This window comes from Palaemon carinicauda, chromosome 10 (genome assembly GCF_036898095.1).
Source record: "Palaemon carinicauda isolate YSFRI2023 chromosome 10, ASM3689809v2, whole genome shotgun sequence".
In the NCBI taxonomy this organism is placed as follows: Eukaryota; Metazoa; Arthropoda; class Malacostraca; order Decapoda; family Palaemonidae; genus Palaemon; species Palaemon carinicauda.
Window position 1 is genome coordinate 113,240,003 of NC_090734.1, and position 24,971 is coordinate 113,264,973.

Below are 24,971 nucleotides of genomic sequence, written 5' to 3' on the forward strand. Positions count from 1 at the left end.
AAGAACATGTCGGTCAGACAAATTATGGATGCGACATTCTGGAGGAGCAACTCTGTGTTCGCCTCTCATTACCTCAGAGAGGTGAGAGTGGATTATGAGAAATGCTATACCTTGGGCCCATACGTAGCTACGGCTTCTGTATTAGGCAAAGGAGTTACTACCTCCCCTCAACTTTAGTTTTGTATACTTGTGCGTAGGTTGGTGTTTTTAATGGTTGTCTGAGGACTTCGACTTGTGTACAGTCACCTCAGTCTAGTTAGATAATTTTTATCTCCTTTGCAAAGGTTTGGTGGTTGGTTTTGGTAAGGTTGCAGTTTTTTATATTGGGCAATAGGTAGTCCTGAAGTCTAGTCAGATTGTTGGTCTCACCCCGTTGACAGATTCGATTGAGTGTTTTCAGCACTGCAGGTCACATCCTGGCTGACACTCCTAAGGGAAAGTGACTCAGATGGCAGGAACCTTTGAAGTCAGCTACCTTAGCAGGTAAGGAATCAAGGTGTTTTTTTATCCTACAACTTGTTTGGTTGTTTCCCCAACGATGTTTACTGTCTATCACCCTCCTCCAAGTGTGTCAATCAGCTATGTATATATAACTGCCAGGTAAGTTCTATTCATAAAAATGGAGTTTTTATGATAAAACAAAGTTTTATGAATACTTACCTGGCAGTTATATATACATTCGAAGGCCCACCCACCTCCCCTCAGGAGACAGTTCGGGCATAGATGAACTGAAGAACAGAAAACGGGAATGATTCCTCGTACCACCCTTTAACGGGTGTAACCACCCAACCACCACAAGGCGGTTGCCGCGTTTAGAAAAATTCTGCCGAAATAGAGATTATTAGCTATGTATATATAACTGCCAGGTAAGTATTCATAAAACTTTGTTTTATCATAAAAACTCCCATTTTAAAGATTTGGGTGAATAGATGGAGTGAAGAAAGACATAGATAACAGAAGGATAGATGTGAGAGGCAGAAGAGCATACTATGAATAGAAATGATTTGTTTGCATACCAGGAATAGAAATGAATGACAGGCGATTGTGACACAGCTCCAATAGGCTCTGCTGCTACCTCGTGTTACCTTGGTAACTGCTGAGGTAGCGGTAGTAGGGGAATCAGTATACGAAGCTTCATTTGTGGTGGAAAATGGGGGAGGGTAGGGTGAGGCACCCTAGTTGTACCAACCAAACTCGGCTGAGTACCTTGTCGGGCAAAGAGGAATGATGAGAGAAAAGTCCCCTTTTGTTTCCTTATGGATGTTGGACACCTTCCAAAATTGAGGGAAGTGCATGGTACATAGATATATAAAGTTTTTTTCTTACAAATTATTAGCACTAAAATGCTTGAACTTTTTTATGCAGGAAGGAATCAACTATTATTAAATGGAAATAAGCTGAAAATAAATAGATAAAAGCAATGAAAGATATGAAAATAAATTGAAGGGATAAATTAAAATTTAATGCAAAGAGAGAGTAGAGGAAAATCATATTAAAGTAAAAATCATTCATAACTAATATTAAACTTAATAGAACTGAATAGTTAAATTGTAAGGATTTAGGATTGTGAGGAGAATAGAATGAAATTTAGTAGTTTATTTAGTGATATATAAGATTTAGGAGTTTATTGAGGAAAAGATGTAAAAATAAAAGTTTGTACAGTATAGGTACTTTATTATGCAATTACTGTAATGTCATGGTATGACAATGAAACAATATCCTACATATTTTGTAGATTTGAGAACAAATCCCTCAGAAGAATAATGGGAGTTAAATGGCAAGACAGGATTAGAAATGAAATTATAAGAGATTACACAGGTGTCATACATGGATGAAATCATGGTGAAGGGTAGATGAGATGGTTAGGACGTGCTCTTTGCACTCCACTAGAGATTAATTCACCAAACATTTAACTAGAAAGGCACTAGAAGAGTTGAAAGACCCAGGCCTATATGGCTGAGGACTATGAAGTGTGAAGTAGATGGTGAATGGATAAGTATTGATTTAAAAGCTCAAGATAGAGATGACTGGCAAAATCTAACGAAGACCCTTTGCGTCAATAGGCGTAGGAGGCCAGAGGAGAAGATGATGAATAAAACCTACTGTACAATTAGTGGACTACTTGAAAAAAAATGTAGTGCGTAGTTTGTGGTGTTGAAAGACTGCATGTAGGCGGTGGTAGTTGATAAGGGGAGCTCGGGTTCATTGACCCAAAAGCAGCAATATTATTTTCAGTCTACGCATGTGTTTCTGTTACCTAACCCCAGTGAATACAGAGGGTTGACTATATTTTCACAAAATATATATTTTCAGAATGTATGTATTCTGTATGCAGGTATTTTAACGTTGCTGCGTTCTGCTCTTAGAGTCAATACCTTAACAACACGTCAAGAAAACCTGACAACGGACCTCTCCAATTTAGGGTAATGTGCACTCTAAATTTTTTAGTGATAAAAGTGAATATATTAAGTTTTGTGAAGGATTGTTTTTATGGTAGTGTATATAAATATCATCGGTTGGAATTTTATAAATTGAATGAAATTCTAATCTAATTGTAATGCAATACTTTATCATTACTTGAAGTATTTTTTTGAGTTTGTAATGTTGTCAATGTTCATAAAAAACTGAAGAGACTGTGAAAGATGGAAATGGAAGGTTGTTAAAAGGAGAGGAAGCAAAGAAAAGGTAGGCGGAATATTTGGAAAGTTTACTGAATGTTGAGGATAATAGGGAGGCAGATATAATTGGTGTTGCAGATGTTGAGGTGCCGGTGATGGGAGATGAGAATGAGAAAGAGATTACAAGAGAGGAAGTGAGAGCACTAGATGAAATGAGACTAGGAAAAGTATCTGGTATGGATGGTGTGAGAGCTGAGATGTTGAAGGAAGGGGGTATGACTGTACTTCAATGGTTGGTGAGATTGTTTAATATGTGTTTGTTCCAACACGAATACTTACCTCGAACTACTTTCTTAGGAGTTACCTGTAATCTCCTCTCTACCGACCAGAGTTTTTTGTAGTATACCCTATACCCGTTTTCTATGGAGGGCTAACCCGGGAGTGAGAGAACGTGCCCCGAGGGTAGCCTTTGAGCTAGGTCGAGGTTCGCTTGGGTCCCGTGAGTCAGTAAGTTCTCTGGTCGCGACGTGATACCATACTCTCACGTCGCTCTCGTCTCTCTTGACCCTATGTGTCCGCCTCGTGTGTCCCGCGTGGTTACCGCGTGGTAGCTTTGTGCTTATCCCTTGTGTTCTTGCGTGTTCACTACCCTTCCTTGTGCTTCCCAAGGGTATCCCTTTGATTCCCTTCGTTCCTGTGCCTTGTGGTTGTGTGCTATGGAGCAGATCCGCCGTTGTCCTGGGCCTAGAGCCGGAAAGTTGTGTGGAGCGTTCCTCTCCAAGCCCGAAGTAGACCCTCACTCCCTTTGCTCTTCCTGTAGGGGCAGGATGTGCTCGCCATCGGATACGTACATTGAGTGTGTTAGTTGGAGTGAGATACAGTGGGTGCGATACGGCACTAAGAAAAAGAAGTCGTCGAAACGTTCGCCCAGGAAATCTAGCATCTCGTCGCCGCTACCGTCACCCAGTGGACGGTCCGACGGGGCTTCTGTCTCGCCTTCCCCTACCCAGAGTAGGGGACGAGGTAAGTCCGTTGCGGGGAAAGAGCCGAGAGTTCTTCCCCAGGAGTCTAGTGTGTGTGAAGTGGGGGTTGCTGGGACTTCTCAGGCTAGTGGGGAGCCTGGTAGTGCTGTGTCGGGGGGTTCTGGAGACTCTGCCCTTGTGCTTGGGGGGCACGTTTCCTCCGACGACCCCTTATGGTGTAGTAATGTGGTACCTGTTTCTTCGCCCCCTTCGTGGGCCTGTGTTTCAGGTTCTTCGGCAGGTGGCGACGCCCAGGGTAAGTTAGACTCCACGGTAAGTGATTCCTTCGGATGGAAGCTCCCTATAACGCCAGGTAGGTCCCCAATGCGGATGGAAGAGGGCCTGGATACCTGGTTCCCTAGTGTAGGGTGTCAACCCTCTTTTCCAGCTCCTCTGACGACGGTCCCAGAAACCTTCCTGCAACCCTCTACCTCTGGTACGCAGCGAGTCGCGAAGCCCTCCGTAGCCCCCGCTTCTGCCCGTCGTGCAGGTGGTACAGTTTCGTCGGGCTCTTCGGATGGTGGAGCTTCGTTCTCTTCAGAAGAAGAAACCAGGAAGAGACATCGGCGCTGGAGGGAGCGGTCCAGGAGCAGGCGTTCCCGCTCAAGATCCCGTTCGAGGTTCAGCAGCAGATGGTCCCGCTCTCCACGGAGGAAACACAGGAGGAGTAGGTCCCCCGATGGTGATTGGGTCTTCGCTCCCCGTAAGCCTGAATTGCAGTGTTCCCCGGACCGGCAATCCAGGGATTTCTCGTCACGAAGGCCGTCCTCCAGACAAAGATATGACCCTCGCAAGGAGAAATGCAAGAAGGCCGCTTCAGGCAGGCGTAAGCCGCGAAGCTTCCGGTTCATCCCGCCCAGCGGGGGAACCGTGCTACCTTACGGGCAGCCTGGCCGAATCAGCACAGCTGGTTCGGCCCTCGGACTTTAAGGAACGGTTCCCTCCGTCGGGTCAGCCCACGGGATCCGCCTCCTCGTCCCCCAGAGAGAATGCACGAACGGTAGTCCTCGCCGGCACGGCGATGCCAGTTCTGACCCCCGAACCTGGTGCGGAGGTTTCCGCCGGGGAAGACCGGTACCACCGCAGGGGAGTGCCTGTTGTCCCAGAACCGAAGCGCCCGGTGGGAGTGCCTGGTGACCCGGCTCCTCGGGATCAGACCGAAGGTTCCGCTGGCGGTAGAGAAGGTTCCCCGACCGAGGACTTGGCCTATCGGAAGGTTATAGGCCTGATCCGAAGGCATCATAGAATTGAAGAACCGGTTACAGCCGATGAGGACTACTGGAGGTCCAGCCTGACCCGCTTGATGCAGGCACCCGTCCAACAGAAAACCTCCCTGGCCCTTCCTGTGGCCCGAGATCTCGTCCTGGGACGGGCTCATGTCGATAGAGTTGTGGCAGGCAATGCCGAAGCTCCCAAAACGCAGAGCTCTTCGAAGTTGCTCCAAGGGCTCAAGTCCCAGAGTAGGGTTTATGTGCCAGAGGGACAACGACCGGGAGCCTGCAAGGTGGAGCCTGCCCTCGACGTTCTGGGACAGGGTGCCTCGGAGGACAGAGCCTCTTCAGCCCCGATTTGTTTTTCGCAGTCGGAGGCTGTGATGATGGAGGAGATGTCGAAAGACTTAGTTCACGTCTCCTCTTGGTTGGACTGGTGGGCTTCCACACTGGTAGGTGTTCAAGCCACATATGACTTGACGGACCCGGAACAGCAAAGCCTTCTGAGGGAGCTTATCATCTCCGGGGGCAAGACCCTGAAGTTCCTCACGTATCAGTCCCTTGCCCTGTCAGCGAATTGGGTTCTTCGCAAAAGGGACACTATTCTGGCGAAACTTTCCCGGAAGGTCCCAGACAGGGAGGCGAGGGCCGTGAGGAGCCTTCCTGTGTGGGGTGACTCCTTGTTCCCCTTGAAAGAACTAGAGGAGATCATGGAAAAGGTGGCTAAAAGAAAAGAAGTGAACGCTCCCAGGCCTCAACCGGTAAGGAGGCCCCCCTACAAGAGGTCAGCCTCAGACGGTCCCTCTACTTCTCAGGCCCCGCCTAACCTGACGAGGAGAGAAGCCCCTTCTTCCTCGTGGGCTTCAGCGCCTCAGCCCCCCCGTAGAGGAGCTCCAGCAGCATCGGCCTCGTTTAGAACGGGGTATTCTGCCTCCAGGAGAGGCCGTTCAGACCGCTCCTCCAGGAGGAGGTAGAGTGGGAGGCCCCCTACTCCTGCCCAAGCCTCAGGTTGGGGGATGCCTCAGACTACATTGGCAAGCATGGAAGGCTCACGGAGCAGAGCCCTGGACAGTATCCGTACTGAAGGAGGGGTACAGGTTACCATTCTTAACAGAACCCCCGCCTTTAATTCCGGCCAGCCTGTCGGAGTGGTTGGCACCCAAGGACCCGTTGAAGAGGGCGGCTCTTCAAGAAGAGGTGTCCACGATGCTGAAAAAGGGCGCCATGGAGGAGATCCTGCACCCAGGGCCAGGTTTCTACAGCCGCCTGTTCCTGGTAGAAAAGGCGACGGGGGGGGGGGGGGGGGGGGGGGGGTGTGGAGACTGGTGATAGACCTGTCAGCCCTCAACAAGTTTGTGCGAAAGACAGATTTCAAAATGGACACTCCGAAGTCAGTCTTGCTGTCCTTGAGGGAGAAAGACTACATGATGACCATAGACCTCAAGGACGCATACTTCCAAATCCCGGTCCATCCCTCAAGTCGGAAGTTTCTCCGGGTGAAATGGGGTACCCAGATCCTGCAATTCAAGACCCTCTGCTTCGGGTTGTCGACAGCTTCCCAGGTATTCACGAGTCTTCACGACAGTCTCGGTGTGGGCTCACGAGCGGGGCATTCGCCTCATCCGGTACCTGGACGACTGGTTGCTTCTTTCCTCCTCGGAGGATGTTTTGAAGGAGCAGGGTATAAAACTTCTCCAGTTTTGCAAGGGTCTGGGTATCATGATCAACTCAGAAAAATCGAACCTATCTCCCTCCACCAGAATGCCCTATTTGGGGATGACACTGGATTCCCTACTAGTGAAAGCTTTTCCGTCGGAGGAGAGGATAAGCAATCTTATGAAGATCCTTCTTCCTTTCTTGGCGGGGCAACCCAGGAGGGCGAAGGACTGGCAAAGGCTAATAGGTCATCTGGTGTCGTTGGAGAAACTGGTTCCCCAGGGGAGACTCAGACTCAGGGCCGTCCAATGGAACCTGAAGAGCTTCTGGAACCAACTGGACTCGCCCCAGAAATTAATTCCAGTCCTACCAAACACAATGCCCTCCCTGGAATGGTGGCATTGCCGGTCGAACTCGCTCAAGGGGATGCCCTTCACGACCGAACCTCCCGAGTTGCTCCTATTCACAGACGCCTCCAACCAAGGATGGGGAGCCCATCTCCTCAACGGGACGGCAAGAGGAACCTGTATGGATGGGGAGAAAGGCCTACACATCAATGTCCTAGAGTTGAAGGCAGTCCAGAAAGCTTTCCTGCACTTCGTCGATCTACTAAGGGGAAACACTGTGGCGTTGATGTGTGACAACGCCACAGTGGTAGCTACATAAAGAAGCAGGGAGGCTTAAAGTCAAGGGAGTTGTGCGATCTCGCCCTAGAGATCCTAGATTGGGCGGAAGCGAACCAGATAGTGTTATTGGCAGGGTTCATCCCCGGGAAAAAGAACGTCCTAGCCGACGGTCTCAGCAGGATGGGTTGGATAGTAGGAACAGAATGGTCCCTCCTCCCAGAAGTAGCCAGGCTCATCATTCAACGATGGGGTTCCCCGGTGATGGACCTCTTTGCAACCAAGCTGAACGCGCAACTTCCCGTCTATTGTTCTCCTGTCCTAGACCCAAAAGCAGCCTTGGAGGATGCCTTTCAGCACAAGTGGGACAACCTAGACGTGTACGCTTTTCCCCCCTTCACGTTGATCAGGCAAGTGCTCAACAGAGTAAGGGCTGCCCGGAACTTAAGGATGAATTTGGTAGCGCCCTGGTGGCCGGAGAGAGAGTGGTTCGCAGACCTAAAAGACCTGACGAGCCATCCTCCGTGGCCACTCCCCGACAGGTCAGATCTTCTACAACAGCCACACTTTCTCAGGTTCCACGACAACCCACAGTCTCTACGCCTTCACGCCTGGAGACTATCGAGCGACTCCTGAAGAAGGAAGGATATTCGTCAGGAACGGCTAAGAGGATGTCGAGATACCTGAGAAGGTCGTCGGCAGCGGTCTACCAAGCGAAGTGGGCCTCTTTCACAAAGTGGTGCGCTTCGAAGCGCATAAAACCCCTCAAAGCCTCGGTCCCAGATATCGCAGACTTTCTAGTATATCTCAGGGACGAGATAGGAATGTCAATCCCAGCTATAAAAGGAGTACGGGCAGCCTTGGGTCAAGTCTTCCTTCTGAACGGCATCGACCTGGGTTCCTCTAGACACATCTCTATGCTTGTCAGGAGTTTTGAACAGTCCTGCCTCCCTCAAACTGTTAGGGTGCCTCAGTGGGACTTAGCTAGGGTCCTGAAGATGTTAAGTAGCCCCCCGTTCGAACCAATGAAGGATAATGTAGACATGGACCTCACTCTCAAGACAGTCTTTTTGTTGGCCTTGGCCTCTGCGAAAAGGGTAGGTGAGATCCATGGGCTGTCTTATGACGTCTCTCATTCGAAGGGGTGGAAAGAGATCTCTTTCAAGTTCGTCCCTTCGTTCGTGGCGAAAACCCAGAACCCAGCAGTCTGGGATCCTAAATTCGAGGGGTTCTCTCTGCCAGCTATTCCTAGGACTGGGAATCCTGAGGATCTGAGGTTATGCCCTGTCCGTGCCATTAGAAAATACCTTGAGAGGACTGCACATCTCCGACCAGGCATCAAGAGCCTTTTCGTCTCCACAGGTGCTACAAAGAAGCAGGTATCGAAGAATACCATATCCTTTTGGTTGAGACAAGTTATTGCCAGGGCCTACAAGGAGGAGGGACTAGCCTTGCCAGGTACTCCCAAGCCCCATGACATCAGAGGTCTGAGCACTTCCTTAGCCTTTGAGAAGAACATGGCAGTGGGCCAGATCCTTCGAGCTGGTACCTGGTCGAACCAGTCGACTTTTACTGCCCATTACCTCAAGGATTACTCGAGAAGGTCCTTAGACGGGTTCTCCATTGGGACAGTCATCTCCGCGCTCCAAGTGATTTAACGGTGAAGCCCCAGGCACAATCGTGGATAGCTAAACCAGGAGACACAGGTTCGTTCCTTTTCACCCTAATCCCCGTTTCCTGTCCCTATCGGAGATAACCACACTTATATAACCATTGAAGAACACGTCTCTGCAACTGTATTACTGGACTCAGCATCAGAAGAATTTTTCAAAGGGTGAGTACTTAGAAACTAACGTGAGCTCTTTGTGTAGTTTACCCTACCGTCCGTTTTCCCAGTTTGTTTTGTTTTAGAACCTAGTTCATATCTAGGCTTCTTGGCATCCGCTGGCTGGGTCTGAAGGTCAGGAAGTCACTCCCACCTCCTAAAGTGTAAGTCTCCTAAGAAAGTAGTTCGAGGTAAGTATTCGTGTTGGAACAAATAAAAAATTTTAAGTAATTTTTATTTTTCCTAACATACTTACCGAGAACTACTTTCGGGTAATGGCCCTCCCTTCCTTCCCCGAGTGCCTTTCTGCCCTTGCAGGGACTTTTTGCAACATCCGAGGAACTTACTGACTCACGGGACCCAAGCGGACCTCGACCTAGCTCAAAGGCTACCCTCGGGGCACGTTCTCTCACTCCTGGGTTAGCCCTCCATAGAAAACGGGTATAGGGTATACTACACAAAACTCTGGTCGGTAGAGAGGAGATTACAGGTAACTCCTAAGAAAGTAGTTCTCGGTAAGTATGTTAGGAAAAATAAAAATTACTTAAAATTTTTTATTTTGTGTTGTCAATAGTACCAGTAGATTGGGTTTGTGCATGTATTGTACCACTATATAAGGGTAAGGGAGATATGCATGAGTGTTGTAATTCAAGGGGTATTAGTTTGTTGAGTGTGGTGGGAAAAATGTATGGTAGAGTACTGATAAATAGGATTAAGGATAAAACAGAGAATGCAATCTTAGAAGTACAGGGTGGTTTTAGAAGAGGTAGGGGTTGTATGAATCAGATATTTACTGTTGAGCAGATATGCAAGAAACATTTAGCAAAGGTTAAGGAGGTGTATGTTGCATTTATGGATCTGGAGAAAGTGTATGATAGAGTTGATAGGGAAGCAATGTGGAATGTGATGAGTTATATGAAGTTGGTGGAAGGTTGTTGCAAGCAGTGAAAAGTATCCACAAAGGTAGTAAAGCATGTGTTAGGATAGGAAATGAAGTGAGCGATTGGTTTCCGTTGAGAGTGGGGCTGAGACAGGGATGTGTGATGTCACCGTGGTTGTTTTAACTTGTATGTTGATGGAGTGGTGAGAGAGGTGAATGCTCAAGTGCTTGGACGAGGATTGAAACTGGTCGACGAAAAAGACCATGAATGGGAGGTAAATCAGTTGTTGTTTATGGATGATACTGTACTGGTTGCAGACGCGGAAGAGAAGCTTGGCCGATTAGTGACAGAATTTGAAAGGGTGTGTGAGAGAAGGAAGTTTAGAGTTAATGTGGGAAAGAGTAAGGTTATGAGATGTACGAGAAGGGAGGGTAGTGCGAGGTTGAATGACATGTTGAATGGAGAGGTACTTGAGGAGGTGGATCAGTTTAAGTACTTGTGGTCTGTTGTTGCAGGAAATGATGGAGTGGAAGCAGATGTACGTCAGTGAGTGAATGAAGGATGTAAAGTGTTGGGGGCAGTTAAGAGAGTAGTAAAAAATAGAGGGTTTGACATGAATGAAAAGAAAGTTCTGTATGAGAAAGTGATTGTACCAACTGTGATGTATGGATCGGAGTTGTGGGGAATGAAAGTGACGGAGAGACAAATGGAATGTGTTTGAGATGAAATGTCTAAGAAGTATGGCTGGTGCATCTCGAGTAGATAGGGTTAGGAACGAAGTAGTGAGGGGCAGAACGGGTGTAAGAAACGGATTTTGAGCGAAGCGAAAAATCTATTTTTGGTTGAGATGGCCATGTCGTCCTGATGGAAGTTCCTAAAGGGTAGCTTCCTTTGGTATATATAACTACGGCGATATTCCCAGAGAATTTACCTTAAGGTACCCAGAATTCTAACTCCTGGAGCGAATATCCCTAATAAAAGAACCAGGGATATCGCGAAATATCAGAGGACGTATTCTTGACACGCCACATAGCAATCTGCACCCCGAACAGAGTTAACACTTCGAAGGGGTCAATTGGCAAGAAAACGAAAACGAGAAAGAAAGGAGAGCTGCTCGCGAGGTATCTCTCCTCTCCCGTTTCGTAAGCGTGCATTGCGCCGCTCACGGCGCCATCTGTATTCCTTGTAGCGATACACGAGGTGCTACAGATACTGTATGTAGGGAGGGGACCTACAGCCCTTTAAAAGAAAGGGAAGGGCGGGTCCATCAGGACGACATGGCCATCTCACCCAAAAATAGATTTTTCGCTTCGCTCAAAATCCGTTTTTAGGGCTCAAGCCATGTCGTCCTGATGGAAGTATACCAGAGCATTACTGTATCTGTGGATTCTCAAAATGTGCCGTACTCCCCGAAGGTATTTCCCGGCCAACTGGACCTAGAGACCTAAGATGTTACCGTCATACATCTTCTCAACTAACCATAGACCATGTTAGTGCTTCCTGCCCCCTACAGGGAAGAGTCCTACTAGACTCTGGAAAAGTCTCGAAGAGTACATATACCTATGTATGAATAACAGACAAGCCACTATAGTGGTCTCACCCTATATCATGTAAAGCATAGTTTGTAAAGAACCACTGAGTCAATATGAAATATCGACCAGTTCTCCGTTCAATACTGGATTGGACAAAGGTTTATATCCGAGTAGGCGGAAAACTTGCATATCCGCCACCGTCCCGGACCTTAGGGCATGGAGTCCTCCCGCCAAGGGAAAGCTTAAACCAATGCAAAGAATGCTTGCATAAAGGAACAATCTATTAGAATTATCCCAGATAAATATACATAGAATGTAATGCAAAATTATATCAAATAAATTGACACAGGTGAAGGAGACGCAAGGTTCACAAGAACTAGTTTATTGACAAACAATAAATAAAACAGGTTAAACAACTATTATATATATATAAGAGAAGGATAACCAACAAATAAGCATAAGCATGATAGTAAACAGAAACTTGTTTATCTGAAAGAAAAACATTAGCGCCACTTTTAACATACCGAGGTATCAAAATCATAAGTCTGTATTACTAATCAGTTACATTAGCGTTGGAAACGCTCGGCACACATGTCTGCACTTATGCTAAGTTCACCTTTGAAAGTGGAACAGTCAATGTGGGCAACCCAGTGCCCTAACACTTAGTTTGTAGAACAGTTCGTAACTACACACTCACCCCGGAATTAATCGTCCCAATTAAATCCACTGTTCCTCGCAGAGTTAAACAGCAGGGTTAACGACACTACCCACTGCTACCACAGACCTCTTTAGTTGCTCCACTTGCTTCGCATAATGACGAAAGAACACTCTAGAAGACTTCCAGCCAGTGTATGAACGAAGATGTTCAAAATCCATACAATTAGAGAAATTTAAGGATGAGGCAACTTTCCTCGGATCGTGACCTGCGGGTGTACTGTCTGGATCCGCTCTGCGAATAAAATAGGTGATTTTCGCCCTAAGTTGTTTCAGTGATAAATTTGAGCCTGATGTTTCTCCCCTGAATAGTTGACCACCCCTGAAGTCTGAAGTTCTATGAAGATAGACCTTTAGGCATTCCACTGGACATAAAGATGCATCTTCTTTCAGAGGGCAGATTCTCCAGGGACCCTACCTGTTGGTGGGTAACTCATTCTTGGCGAGAAACGTAGGATCCGGAAACAGGTTCAGTTCTCCCCCATCCAAGAACTGAACACGACCCTCCTCTCTCGAGAGGGCTACAATTTCACTAACCCTGGCCCCCGACGCGAGTGCAAATAGGAAAATAACTTTTAGGGTCGAATCCTTTAAAGCACACTCCTCGTTGTTCAACAGCGAAGCGAAATGAAGAACTTTATCTAAAGACCATGAAATGGGCTTTGGAGGTGCTGAAGGTCTGAGCCTAGCACAGGCTTTCGGAATTTTATTAAAAATATCGTTAGAGAGGTCGACCTGGAAGGCATATAAAATGGGTCTTGTCAAAGCAGATTTGCACGTTGATATTGTGTTGGCTGCTAACCCTTGACCATCTTTTGCGGATTCTTCGCCTTGACAAAGGCCACCCATTTCCTCCATGATGACTCATATTGCCTTCTAGTAGATTTGCACTTATATTCCTCTAGGAAGTCTATACTGTCTTTCGAAATCCTGAAACGTTTTCTCACCGCTAGGGAGAGAAAATCATGAGCTGCAGGTCCCGGGTTTTCTGTGATGAAGTGCAGACAGTCGACTTCTGAACTCGCTGGGTCAGAACTGGATCTGGTAACGGTAGACACTTCACCCGTAGTTCCAATGCCAGAGGAAACCACACGCTGTTCGGCCACTTGTGGGCCACTATTGCCGCAACTCCCTTGAAAGATCTCAGTTTGTTGAGGACCCTCAACAGAAGGTTGTGAGGAGGGAACAGGTAAATCCTGGACCATCTGTTCCAGTCGAGGGACATCGCGTCCACTGCTTTCGCCAAGGGATCCTCGTACGGGGACACGTAAAGGGGTAAGTTCTTGTTGTCTTTCGTCGCAAAGAGGTCTATCTGCAGTTCTGGGACTTGACTCAAGATGAAGGAGAATGATCCTGCGTCTAGGGACCATTCCGACTCTATCGGTGTGAACCTGGATAGAGCGTCCACTGTCACATTGCGGACTCCTTGAAGGTGAACTGCCGACAGGTACCACTTCTTCTTTTTCGCCAGTCGAAAGATGTCCAACATCACCTGGTTGAGTGGTGGTGACCTCGATCCTTGCCGATTCAAGCATCTCACAATCACCTCGCTGTCCAGCACCAACCTTATGTGGATCGAGCAACGAGGGGAGACTTTCTTCAAGGTAAGGAGTATTGCCATAGCTTCCAGAAAGTTTATGTGAAATGTCTTGAATAGATTGGACCAAGTCCCTTGGGCCTTCTTCCGATGATAATGACCTCCCCACCCCTCCTTTGAGGCATTTGTGTGAATAGTCAACGAGGGGGGAGGTGGCTGAAGAAGTACCGACTTCTTTAGTTGCCTGACTTGGGACCAAGGCCTGAGAAGCGTACGTAGACGAAGCGGAACTGGTCTTATCAGATCTCTTCGCGCATTTCATGCATAACTTCTCCAAACTCCGGTTGCATCCTTTAGCTGTGCTCTTAGCACCGGGTCTGTTACTGAAGCAAACTGGAGAGAACCCAGCACTCTCTCCTGTTCGCGTCTTGATATCCTTTCGGAATCCAGAAGTCTCTTGACAGAACCAGCTATCTCCTTCCTCTTCTTCGCCGGGATGGAGAGTTGGAGTGACACTAGGTCCCAGTGGATTCCCAACCACTGGAACTTTTGAGATGGAGAAAGTCGAGACTTTTTTTCTGTTGATCTTGAAGCCTAGATACTCTAGGAACTGGATCACCTGTAGGGAAGCTTGCAAACATTTTGTCTTGGATGCTGCCCACACCAGCCAGTCGTCCAGGTAGGCTACCACCTGGATTTCCTTTAGGTGTAATTGTTTGAGAGCTACGCTCGCAAGCTTCGTGAAGATACTTGTGGCTATGTTTAGCCCGAATGGCATGGCTCTGAAGGCGTAGAGTCTTCGATGTAGCTTGAACCCTAGGTAGGGGGAGAGTTGACGATTGATTGGAACGTGCCAATAGGCGTCTGACAAATCTATGGAGACGGTAAATGCCCTCTTGGGCAGTAAGGTCCTTATGTGTTGCAGTGTTAGCATCTTGAACTTGCAGTTCATAATGAACTTGTTGAGTGGCGACAAGTCCAGAATGACTCTGAGTTTTTCTGAGTCCTTCTTGGGAACACAAAACAGCCTCCCTTGGAATTTGATGGACTTTACCCTTCGGATTACCTTTTTCTCCAACAGTTCTTGAATGTACTCCTCCAGAACGGGGGTGGAGTGTTGGAAAAATCGAGGGCACGGGGGTGGAGTGCTGTACCAGCTCCAACCCAGTCCATTTTTGAGTGGGCTGTGGGCCCAGGGATCGAAGGTCCACCGATCCCGAAAATTCTGAAGTCTCCCTCCTACCGGTATCATCTCACTTTGACTGCTGTTGCCCTGAGGCCTTACCTCCTTGACTGCGACCACCCCTGAATCCCCTCCCCCTTGAGGGGTGTCTAGACAAACCTCTGGCTGCTCCTCTAGGCTTCGCTCGAAAGGTAGTTGACTGCCCTTCGAACGCTGGGTTAAATGCCGGAGACTGCGTCGACACGGCTTGGGGTACCCACTGGTACGTGGTCGGGGTTTGTGCCACCATCTGGGGCACTGTAGGCATAGGAAATTGCTGTTGCTGCCTCTGTCTGAATGGCTTGGCTGGCCGAGAGGGTAGCCTAGTCTTCTTAGTCTTCCTCTTTGGTTGGGGACCCTCATCTGGGGAAGACTTTCTCTTGAGGGATAGGCCCGACTTCTGGAGAAGGTTTCTATTCTCCGTGGCGGCCTTATCTACAACCTCCTTGACCGCTTCACTAGGGAAGAGGTCTTTGCAACAAATGTTGGAGGAGATTAGCTTCCTTGGTTCGTGCCTCACCGCAGCCGAGGCGAACACGAACTCCCTACACACCCTCCTAGCTTTGACGAAGCTATAAAGGTCCTTCGTCACTGTGACTAGGTGTGTCTTAGCCACTACCATGAACATCTCATGGACCTTGGGGTCACTTGCCATTGTCTCCAGAGTCGTTTGATGAGACATTGAGGCAGCAAGTCTTTCTTTTGTCTCAAGCTCCCTTCGCAAAAGAAAGTCAGACAGCTTGGGGAGGTTCTCACTGAACTGACGTCCGGCAATATCAGCCTCCAACTTCCCGACTGAGAAGGTAAGATGGACGTCCTTCCAGTCCTTGTGGTCCATTGGTAGGGCCAAAGACAGAGGTTTACACTCCTCCAAGGAGGGGCATGGCTTACCTGCCTCGACTGCTTTCAGCACAGCCGTAAACCCTTTCTGCATAAAGGGGAAGGCTCTAGAAGGAGAGGACACAAAGGAAGGGTGCTTCTTACTCAAAGCAGGTACCTTCGAGTTTGAGAAGCCCCTCTCTTTCATTGAGCTTGACAATAAAGCTTGAGCCTTAGCGTGGTCCAAAACTATGACCTCCTTCGGCTCTGTTTCTTCCTTTGAGGCTGGTTCCTTCCTTAGACGGACATAACAGTCCGGATACGACTCCTTGCTGGGCCAGAATTCCACCTCCTCAAGGGGCACTGAGCCCAACTTCTCCGAAATGACGATTTTTCCCGTCGTCATAGGCATGTGCTCGGCATACTTTCAAGGGTTAACATCTGAGCACAAGGGAAGGTCTTTCACGCTGAGCTTCTTCTGGGGTCCACGTGATGCTGCAAGTCTCCTTATCTCCAGCTCCATTGCAGCCGCCTTCTCATTATTCTCCCTCTGCATCTGTTAGATCATTCCAACGATGGAGGAAAGGGTCTTTCCCAGCTCCTCTGGGAGAGAGGACGATGTTGAGGGAATAGGTTCAGGGGCCTGAACCGGAGTAGCCGACACCTCGTCGACCTCTTCCTCTTCATTGTCTGGAGCCTGCTCTTCATCCTGGTCTTCTGCCAGAAGGTCATCTTCCAGACGTTCGGACACCTCCGACATCCTATCGTCCAATTGGATGTCCTGCAGGGCGTCCGCGACTTCAGAATCCACAGGGATCTGAACCACTGGTATCTCCACTTGAGGCTGGGGAATCACTGCATCAGCTGATGCCCTGGGGAAAAGGTAAGCCCTCATCTTCTCTCTTGGAAGATAGGGCCCAGAAGTGTTCTTCTGAAAGCCCCTTACCCAGGTATGAAGCTTCTCCTTTGCTGCGTCCCTTGACTCCACCGTCTTAGGGGAATCAAAAGCCTCAGTAATCAGGTTTGTGCACACGGTACATACCTGCGGGTCCCAACACGGAGATCACCTTTGGAGACTGCGCATGCTGCGTGCCTCCTACACAAATCATGTCCGCAGAAGTTCTTGCTGCGGACGTTGCAGAAAACGCTTCCACACTTCGGATGGTCCTCCTGTAAAGAGAAGAAAATTCCATGAGTATCAAGTGAACTACGTATCACTGGATATACATAGCTTAGCACAACTAAACTAGAAAGGAAAGACACACACTTGTATTTCCCGCACAGTCAATTGCTGCAACCTTCAGATAATAAAATCGTATGGTTAATCTATTCTAGAGCAACCAATGAATAATTTCCAGAGGAAACAGGTGTAGCTCACACCCAAAAAATGATTTTACAATGCTGGAGAGTAGACAAGAAAGAACTCACTTTCTTTATCTGTAAGGTTACACCAAAGGGTTGTGCGAGACAACACAAAAGTGTTAGAAAAACTTAGCATTGTAACAAATACTATACTATAGTTTTCTCCCTACAGTATATACTATACTGAAAAATACTGGCTACAGTATAGAAGGTAATGTGCCGGCCGACACTTTAACTAGTTCTAAAGTATACTACTTATGAACTATAAGGTGGAAGAACGCTGGTTCAAATGCATGTGCCGGCCGGCAACTACACAAGATGGCACCCGGCTGCCGGCCACTAATCGTAGTGGCCAGCAGACAATGGTGTGATATATAGCCGGCCGGCAAAGGTATACAACCAATGCCTGCCGGCAGCAAAAGAACCTGAGAACTCCGACTGCCGACCACTCAGGCCGGCAGCCGGGCTAGGGTACAACACTAGAAGAAAAACAGAATGGATGCCGGGATAAGAGACTGTACTACCTCATAACCCGGCAACCCGAAAGAGTGCACATAAGGAAGGGGAGAATATAACTTCAGGCTTCCTGACCAATGCCATCTGGCTCTACAGACAAACATGGATGAGAGACCAAGGGAGGTCCGGGCAGCACTCAAAGCAGAAGACCCTTGCCGGCCGGCACGCACTGCCGGCCGGCAAGGGACTGAGTCAACCCCACATCCTAACCTATGCTAGGTACAGATGTAGAATGACGGACAGGAATGCAATGGTTAGGCCATTACAAAGGAAAGAGGGGGAAAGGGAGAAGAGGGTCCTGCCAACCTTGCTCTAGTAATGAATCACCCGCAGCCAAGAAAACTCATCTTAGCCTAGGGGAGATCCGAGGAGGGAGGCCAGCAATACTTGCCAACTCCCTCGGAACCAAAGCAAGGAAGGCGTTGTTATTCACAGAAAAGAGGATCTTATCCTCCACACCGAGAACAACAACACTGGACTAGTCTGCTAGATCACAAGAAGAAGGAATCATCTCGTACAGAAACCTTCAAAAGTGAACTAAGGAGGCTAAGCCTCCTATGTCTGTTGTCAGTCTAGCAAGGGAATCTCAACCACAAGCTAGACATAAACAGACTCAGACTAAGAACTCTGATGTTCTGCCCCCTCCCTGAAGCCAGACTTACTGGAAACAGGAAGGAACAGAAACACCCTAATATAGTTGTATCTAAAGTCAATTCAGATAAACCACTAGGGTTAATCCCAAGGCTTAAACAGAGGGAAAGGGATTGCACACCTTCTCCGAAGAGAAGAGAGCAACCGGGGAGTGTGAGAAAGTATACTAAGGCCCCATAGACAACTAGCCTAGGCACAAAGAGAATCGATTACCTAAATCACCGAAACTCACTCGTATACTATCTTGGAAGAAAAACAACAATCTTAAATGTATAAAACTGCCTAAAGCTTCAATAAAATTTTAAAACACTCGGAAATCTGAATATCATGCAGGACAGTACTAGGGCCAAACGACTAGGCTACAAGGTCTAGCGTAGGCCAGAATCGGCAAATCCTTCGCCAAAACAAAAATACTAAAAGCATCATATATAAAGAAATCCTATGTAACGCTAAACAGCTAAAATTATTAAAGCGAAACAGCCAGGAACGTCGCTCTGGCTATCTAAATAACTCATACCTAGCGAGCGACAGCGTCCAGGACGTTTCCGGTAGGCAACAGCTCTTGTAACAACGATATCACTATCAAATCACTTTTAAAATTACCAAGAGCTTACATTAATACATAAAAGAAATAATACTCAACTTATCAGAAGCAGAAGAAGTTGGAGAAAGCATTATAAGTTGAAATAATCCAAGAATTGCGAGAAACACAGGGAAAAAACACCGAGTTGTTGAGCTACGCAAAAAGGAATACAGATGGCGCCGTGAGCGGCGCAAAGCACGCTTACGAAACGGGAGAGGAGAGATACCTCGTGAGCGGCTCTCCTTTCTTTCTCGTTTTTGTTTTCTTGCCAATTGACCCCTTCGAAGTGTTAACTCTGTTCGGGGTGCAGATTGCTATGTGGCGTGTCAAGAATACGTCCTCTGATATTTCGCGATATCCCTGGTTCTTTTATTAGGGATATTCGCTCCAGGAGTTAGAATTCTGGGTACCTTAAGGTAAATTCTCTGGGAATATCGCCGTAGTTATATATACCCAAGGAAGCTACCCTTTAGGAACTTCCATCAGGACGACATGGCTTGAGCCCAAAAATGAGTTAGCAGCTAGAGTGGATATGAATGTGTTGAGGTGGTTTGGCCTTGTAGAGAGAATGGAAAATGGCTGTCTGCTAAAGAAAGTGATGAATGCAAGAGTTGATGGGAGAAGTACAAGAGGAAGGTCAAGGTTTGGGTGGATGGATGGAGTGAAGGAAGCTCTGGATGATAGGAGGATAAATGTGAGGGAGGCAAGAGAGCGTGCGAGTAATGGGAATGAATGGCGAGTAATTGTGATGCAGTCCCGGTAGGCTCTGCTGCTTCCTCCAGTGCCTTGGAAGACTGCGGAGGTAGCAGCAGTAGGGGATTCAGCTTTATGAAGCTTCATCTGTGGTGGATAACGGGGGAGGGTGGGCTGTGGCACCCCTAGCAGTACCAGTCGAACTCGGTTGAGTCCCTTGTCAGGCTGGAAGGAACGTAGAAAGGAAAGGTCCCCTTTTCTGTTTCATTTGTTTGATGTCGGCTATCCCCAAAATTGGAGGAAGTGCCTTGGTACATGTATGTATGTATAAAACACTTGATAAAATTTAATTGAAAGCTTGATGAATTTTGAGTAGTAAAAGGGGGAATTTGAATTCTTACTCTTCACTTGTCATATATTTGCCATTCTATTGTCTCAATGAAGAAGAAGCAATATGTAATTGTGCAATGTCAGACCAAAGAAAAATATTTCTGCTCCTTCCTCAACATATTGCACAAAATTAGTTTCAAATTTAGTTAAATCATTCTACTTTTGAACTTGAATTGAAGTGTTGTTTGTTAACAACAAAAGGCAGATTGTTAACTCCAATTACAACCCAAATAGAAATAACACAGGTTTTGTTAAGGACTGCAATAAATTTATTTACAGTACAGTACAATAGAAAATATAGAAGTACAGTAATTATCTTGCCATGTATTCATACAGAATACAGTAAATAAAAGTTATACAGTTGGGGCCCTTTGGCATATAGTATCCTGCCTTTCCGACTAGGGTTGTAGCGTAGCTAGTAATAATAATAATAATAATAATAATATCAATACGGTATAGTAGTGAGTAGATCCCCATCTGTTTGTCATTCACTGAAACAAAACAAAATTGATAAAATTTCCAGGTTACCAGAGGATTTTGCAAGTGATCTCTGTAAAGTTGTGTTTGGACCAGCAAGGCCTGACATAGACAGACAGCTGCACAGCATAGCACCTTCATTGCCAGTGCTGACAAACTTAAATTGGAGAGTAGAAGTAACTATTTCAACCAGGTGAGTTTTATTTTTTATTTATTTATGAAAAATTCCATATTTAACTTCTATTCAGCAGAGAAAATATTGTACAGTATTTATTTACAGTTTGTAAGGAAGCCACTGTATTTCTTCTCTTTAAGCTGGCTGTCACGTGTCTTGGAGCCTGTGGTAATGCTTCGGCTGGAGCTGAACAATGGGTCTACTTACACCTTTCAAGTCCCAGTAGCTAAATTTCATCACCTTCGCTACACAGTTGCTAACCTATTACACCAGATGGAAGACCTTCAAACCTCTTCTATATGCAAAAAATAATATATATCCTTTTTTATTTTATTTTTTTCTCAATAAGATATCATTCTTGTGTGTAATGTACAATTCTTGAAGCTGCCTCTCTGATTTTGTAATTAACTTTTCGTACCTTCAGTCATTATATATTTAAATGTTTCATACTAATGTAAGTATAACAAAGTTAGTTTTTTGTTGAAAAATCTTTAATGAAATATATTCAGCATATACAATATAGTATCTTCAGTTAAAGTAATCCATATTATTCCTGTTATCACATGGATTTTTACATTAAATATTTTTATAAAACTGATTCCTTTCAAATTCCATTGTTAATTTCCAGGTATGCTTTACTGATAAGTCATAAGGAAAATGTGAACATCATTAATATAAATATTTACTAAAGTTATGTCAGCAGCAGTGGTCCCAAAATACTTTAGATTCTGCAGCATTGCTACTAAAATATATTGTCAGCACTCAAAGAATATACAGTATAGAATAAACAAAAATCTTTAAAGCTATAAGGGTAAACATTCTACTTTTAGTACCATGACTAAATAAGGACGAGAAAGTTGCATTCTAGTACTTTAAATTCTGCGATGAATAGCGTTAAGTAATGCTCGCATAATGGTAAGAAAAAAAATATATAACTTCTGTGCATACTGGGTAAACCAAGTATGTGGGAAATATTAGAAAATAATGGTAAGATACTACTGCAAAATAAAAAATTCCAACTAAAGCCCCCCAAAAATTACAAATAAACAAAATGGAACTCCTTATGTCAGTACAGTAATCAATTTCAGAATATATATGAATCAGAATCTGTTCTCATTTACTTAAAACAACTTGCTTCTAATTAAAGGTAATTCATTCATATTAGTAACCAGATAAACACCTTTCTACACAAGACAAATTAGGCTTAGATGAATTCATGAGAAAACAGAAATGAAAAGCTGCAACTGATTTACAAGAAATCAGTACAAATTCCTGTAACTTCACCAGAATCCTTTCAAACAAATCAGAAAATCTGCTGGAAATACACAATTCACTTAAACACAGTAACAATAGCAATGATTTTTTTGGTTTAAACATTCTTGAAACTCAACACCTTTCTCTTTTTAAATGGATTCTTTAATTGATCTACCTTTATAAATAATGTACTTCATTACTTATATATCTACAAATACAATTTAATCCACTGTCTACCAAAACACTTTAATCCAATATCAACAAAAATTTACTTCTCAAATAAAATCAAAATCAGTCATTAACAATTAGCAGTCATGAGTTGATAGACATTAGAACCTTTTTTCAATAAGTACCCTTGGTGATTTAAACTTTCAAGAAAGTCTCTAAAATCACTAACTTGTATATTCACTTGTCGGGCCAATTGCCTCAGTTCATCTATACTATATGTTGACTTGTAAGTGTTATCTGACATTCTTTGCAGAGCTGCAATAAACTTTTTCATCTGAAAAAAAAAATGGGTAACTGAACCTCCTTTAACATTTATTGTTTCGAAGAAGAAATCATACATGATAATACATAGTGGAAGATTTTAAGTGAAATCACCAAACATTGTCATATTTATTATATTCAATAATTTGATAGAAAAAATACTGGTAAGTCATCTAATTATTCAGACATGTCATTATTTAATACAGTACTTAAATTCAAGAAATTGAATTGATAAACTTTTGTAGAATAAGACATTGTTTCTTCTGTGATTTTGGATCATATTAATATTTATTGATGTAATAGAAAAAATCCTAAAAAAATTTCTAATTATTTAAACATGTAATAATTCAATACAAAAAATTGAATAAATACAAAGCTCAACTGTAATAGCTCACTATTTTATCTGCAATATCTGATGGTTCAACATCAATTCATGATATATTAAAGCCTCAAAAGTTTATGAAATTATAGAAGCTACTGATACAGTGGCCCTTGGAGGAGGAAATGAAACAAATTACAGAATGATATTGGTTTCTGACAGCATAGCGGACCTTGGTTGCATTGCTCTCAGCCTTTTACTTTTCAATTATTATCTTTCTGATATGAGGTTGATGCAGCAGATCTGGCCACTCTGGGGATTCTCTTGGAACTTCTACAAGAAGATCCATACCACTCCACATGGGGTCACCTTGGAGCTACTAGCATTACTCTCATATACTTTGACTCCCTGATCTTGTTTTGTACCTAACGGATCAGGCAGAATAAGGGGGAAAGGCATAAATGTCCATTCCATCCCAATAGCATTGTAATGCATCCTCCATTAACACAGCTGGGTATAGGATTGGAGAGCAATACACCAGGAGTTTGTTGTTCAAGTGGGTGGCGAACATGTCCACTATCAGGAACCCCACAATGTCAAAAGATTCTTTGCTATTTGAGGATGCAAAGACCATTCTGAACCTATTTACATCCTCAGTCTGCTCAGTTTGTCTGCTATCAAGTTCTTTCCAAGGATAAAGCAGGCTGAAAGAAGAACTCCATTTATCTGTGCCCAATTGAGTATCCCCACAGTGAGTTGATATAACAGATGGGATACTCTTTGTTTATGTAGTTCACTACAGTCATTTGTCGCTCATCAACACTACTAAGTGACCTTTGATGGTGTCTGAAAAGTGGAGTAATGCTAAGCAAGTAGCTTTCATCTCTAGAGAGTGTATATGGAAGGTCTTGTCCTCCTGTGACTATATCCCTGAAATCTGTTCCTTCTGTATGCGAGTTTCCCAATCCTGACAAGAAGCATCTGTGCAAAAAAAGTAGAAGCCTGTTTGGGTGTTCTGGCTAATAGGTTCTCTTCCTTCAGCCACCACAAGAGATCTGTCCTCATTGCTCGAGGGACCTTCACTCGAACTGATGGGGGTTTTGATGCCTGTGACCGCTGACTATTCAGTGTCCACTGCAATGAACAAAGGTGCATCCTCATGAAGGAAATCAGCTTCTCAAGGGAGGCTTTATGTCCAAAAAGTTTCTGCCAGGAGTGAGCTGGAAGAGATTCCTCACTGAGAAAAGATGCTACTACTTGTCTAAACCTTCCAACTGTAAGACCAGATATGATCTGGCATGGGTAGAGTCTACATCCATGCCCTGTGGTGTATGAGCCGTGATCTTGATTCTGCTAGGAGAAGCCAGTTGTCTAGGTACCTCAGGAGCCTGATATCCATGGCTTGACCCCATGTAGAGACCAGGGAAAATGGGTGAGTGAACACCTGTAGGGCTGTTGATAGGCCAAAGCATAGCACCTACAATTGGTAGGTCTTTTCTTTGCAAAGAAATCTTAGCCCCCTCACTACAGGGCCGCAGATCCACTACTCAAGGTGATTACAGAATAAATTTTTTAAAAGTTTGCTTATTTTCTATTGTATTTCACTCTAAACAATCAAAATATTTTTTCCATTATTGTGAAGTGATTACTTATAGAATATTTATTCAGAAATTTGCTTTATATAATTTTCTCTAAATAATGGTGAAGCACTGGGATTTTTTGTTAAAAAAACCCTTTATATTCATTGTAGTGACTATGCTATTACGCAAAAGCACTTGAAAGATATAAAACTACTCGTGAGTAATGATGGACTTTACGTTGTACAGAAATTTAATGAATATATTTTTTGGGCTCAGGCCATGTCGTCCTGATGGAAGGTTCCTTTAAGTAGCTTCCTAGTGTATATATTTGACTACAGTGATATTCCCAGAGAATTCACCTCAAGGTCTCCAGAATTCCAACTCCTGGCACGAATATCCCTTAAGTTTCCCTTTAGGGATATCGCATAATATCAGAGGACGTATTCTTGACACGCCACATAGCAATCTTCACCCCGTATAGCGTTTACGCTTCGAGGGGGAAAGTGGCAAAAAACGAAGGGGAGCCGTTAATAAGGTACCCTTCCTCCGTTACTATTTGAGTATCTAGATGGCGCCATCATCGCCGCCATGTTTATTCCTTTTTCTGTAGCGATCTCGCTCGGTGATTTTCGCGGATGTCCTCTCGTTATTGGATTATTTTGGATTTATCATGCAATCTCCAGCCTCTTCTGCCTCTGGAAAGTTGAGTATTTGATCTTTACATTGTATAAATGTTGGCTATTCCCTCTTTGTGAAATTAAATCAAGTCAAATTAATTTATGGAAGAGCTGTTGCCTGAACCGGAGGCGTCATGGGTGCTGT

At 45.1% G+C, this 24,971-nt stretch overlaps 2 protein-coding genes across 2 annotated transcripts in view; one reads left to right on the forward strand and one right to left on the reverse strand.

Moving 5' to 3' along the window:
• The window catches only part of LSm-4 (Like Sm protein 4), a 72,857-nt gene extending 51,813 nt beyond the window's left edge, over nucleotides 1–21,044 (forward strand). The window contains exons 4-6 of the mRNA XM_068381685.1: nucleotides 2,314–2,423; nucleotides 20,379–20,525; nucleotides 20,648–21,044. Coding sequence (XP_068237786.1) covers nucleotides 2,314–2,423; nucleotides 20,379–20,525; nucleotides 20,648–20,819 — 429 coding nt within the window. The 3' untranslated portion in view covers nucleotides 20,820–21,044. The remainder of the gene's footprint in view (nucleotides 1–2,313; nucleotides 2,424–20,378; nucleotides 20,526–20,647) is intronic.
• A 131-nt stretch (nucleotides 21,045–21,175) lies between these two features.
• The window catches only part of LOC137648188 (DNA helicase MCM8-like), a 122,388-nt gene continuing 118,592 nt past the window's right edge, over nucleotides 21,176–24,971 (reverse strand). Inside the window, exon 12 of the mRNA XM_068381116.1 lies at nucleotides 21,176–22,263. Coding sequence (XP_068237217.1) covers nucleotides 22,060–22,263 — 204 coding nt within the window. The 3' untranslated portion in view covers nucleotides 21,176–22,059. The remainder of the gene's footprint in view (nucleotides 22,264–24,971) is intronic.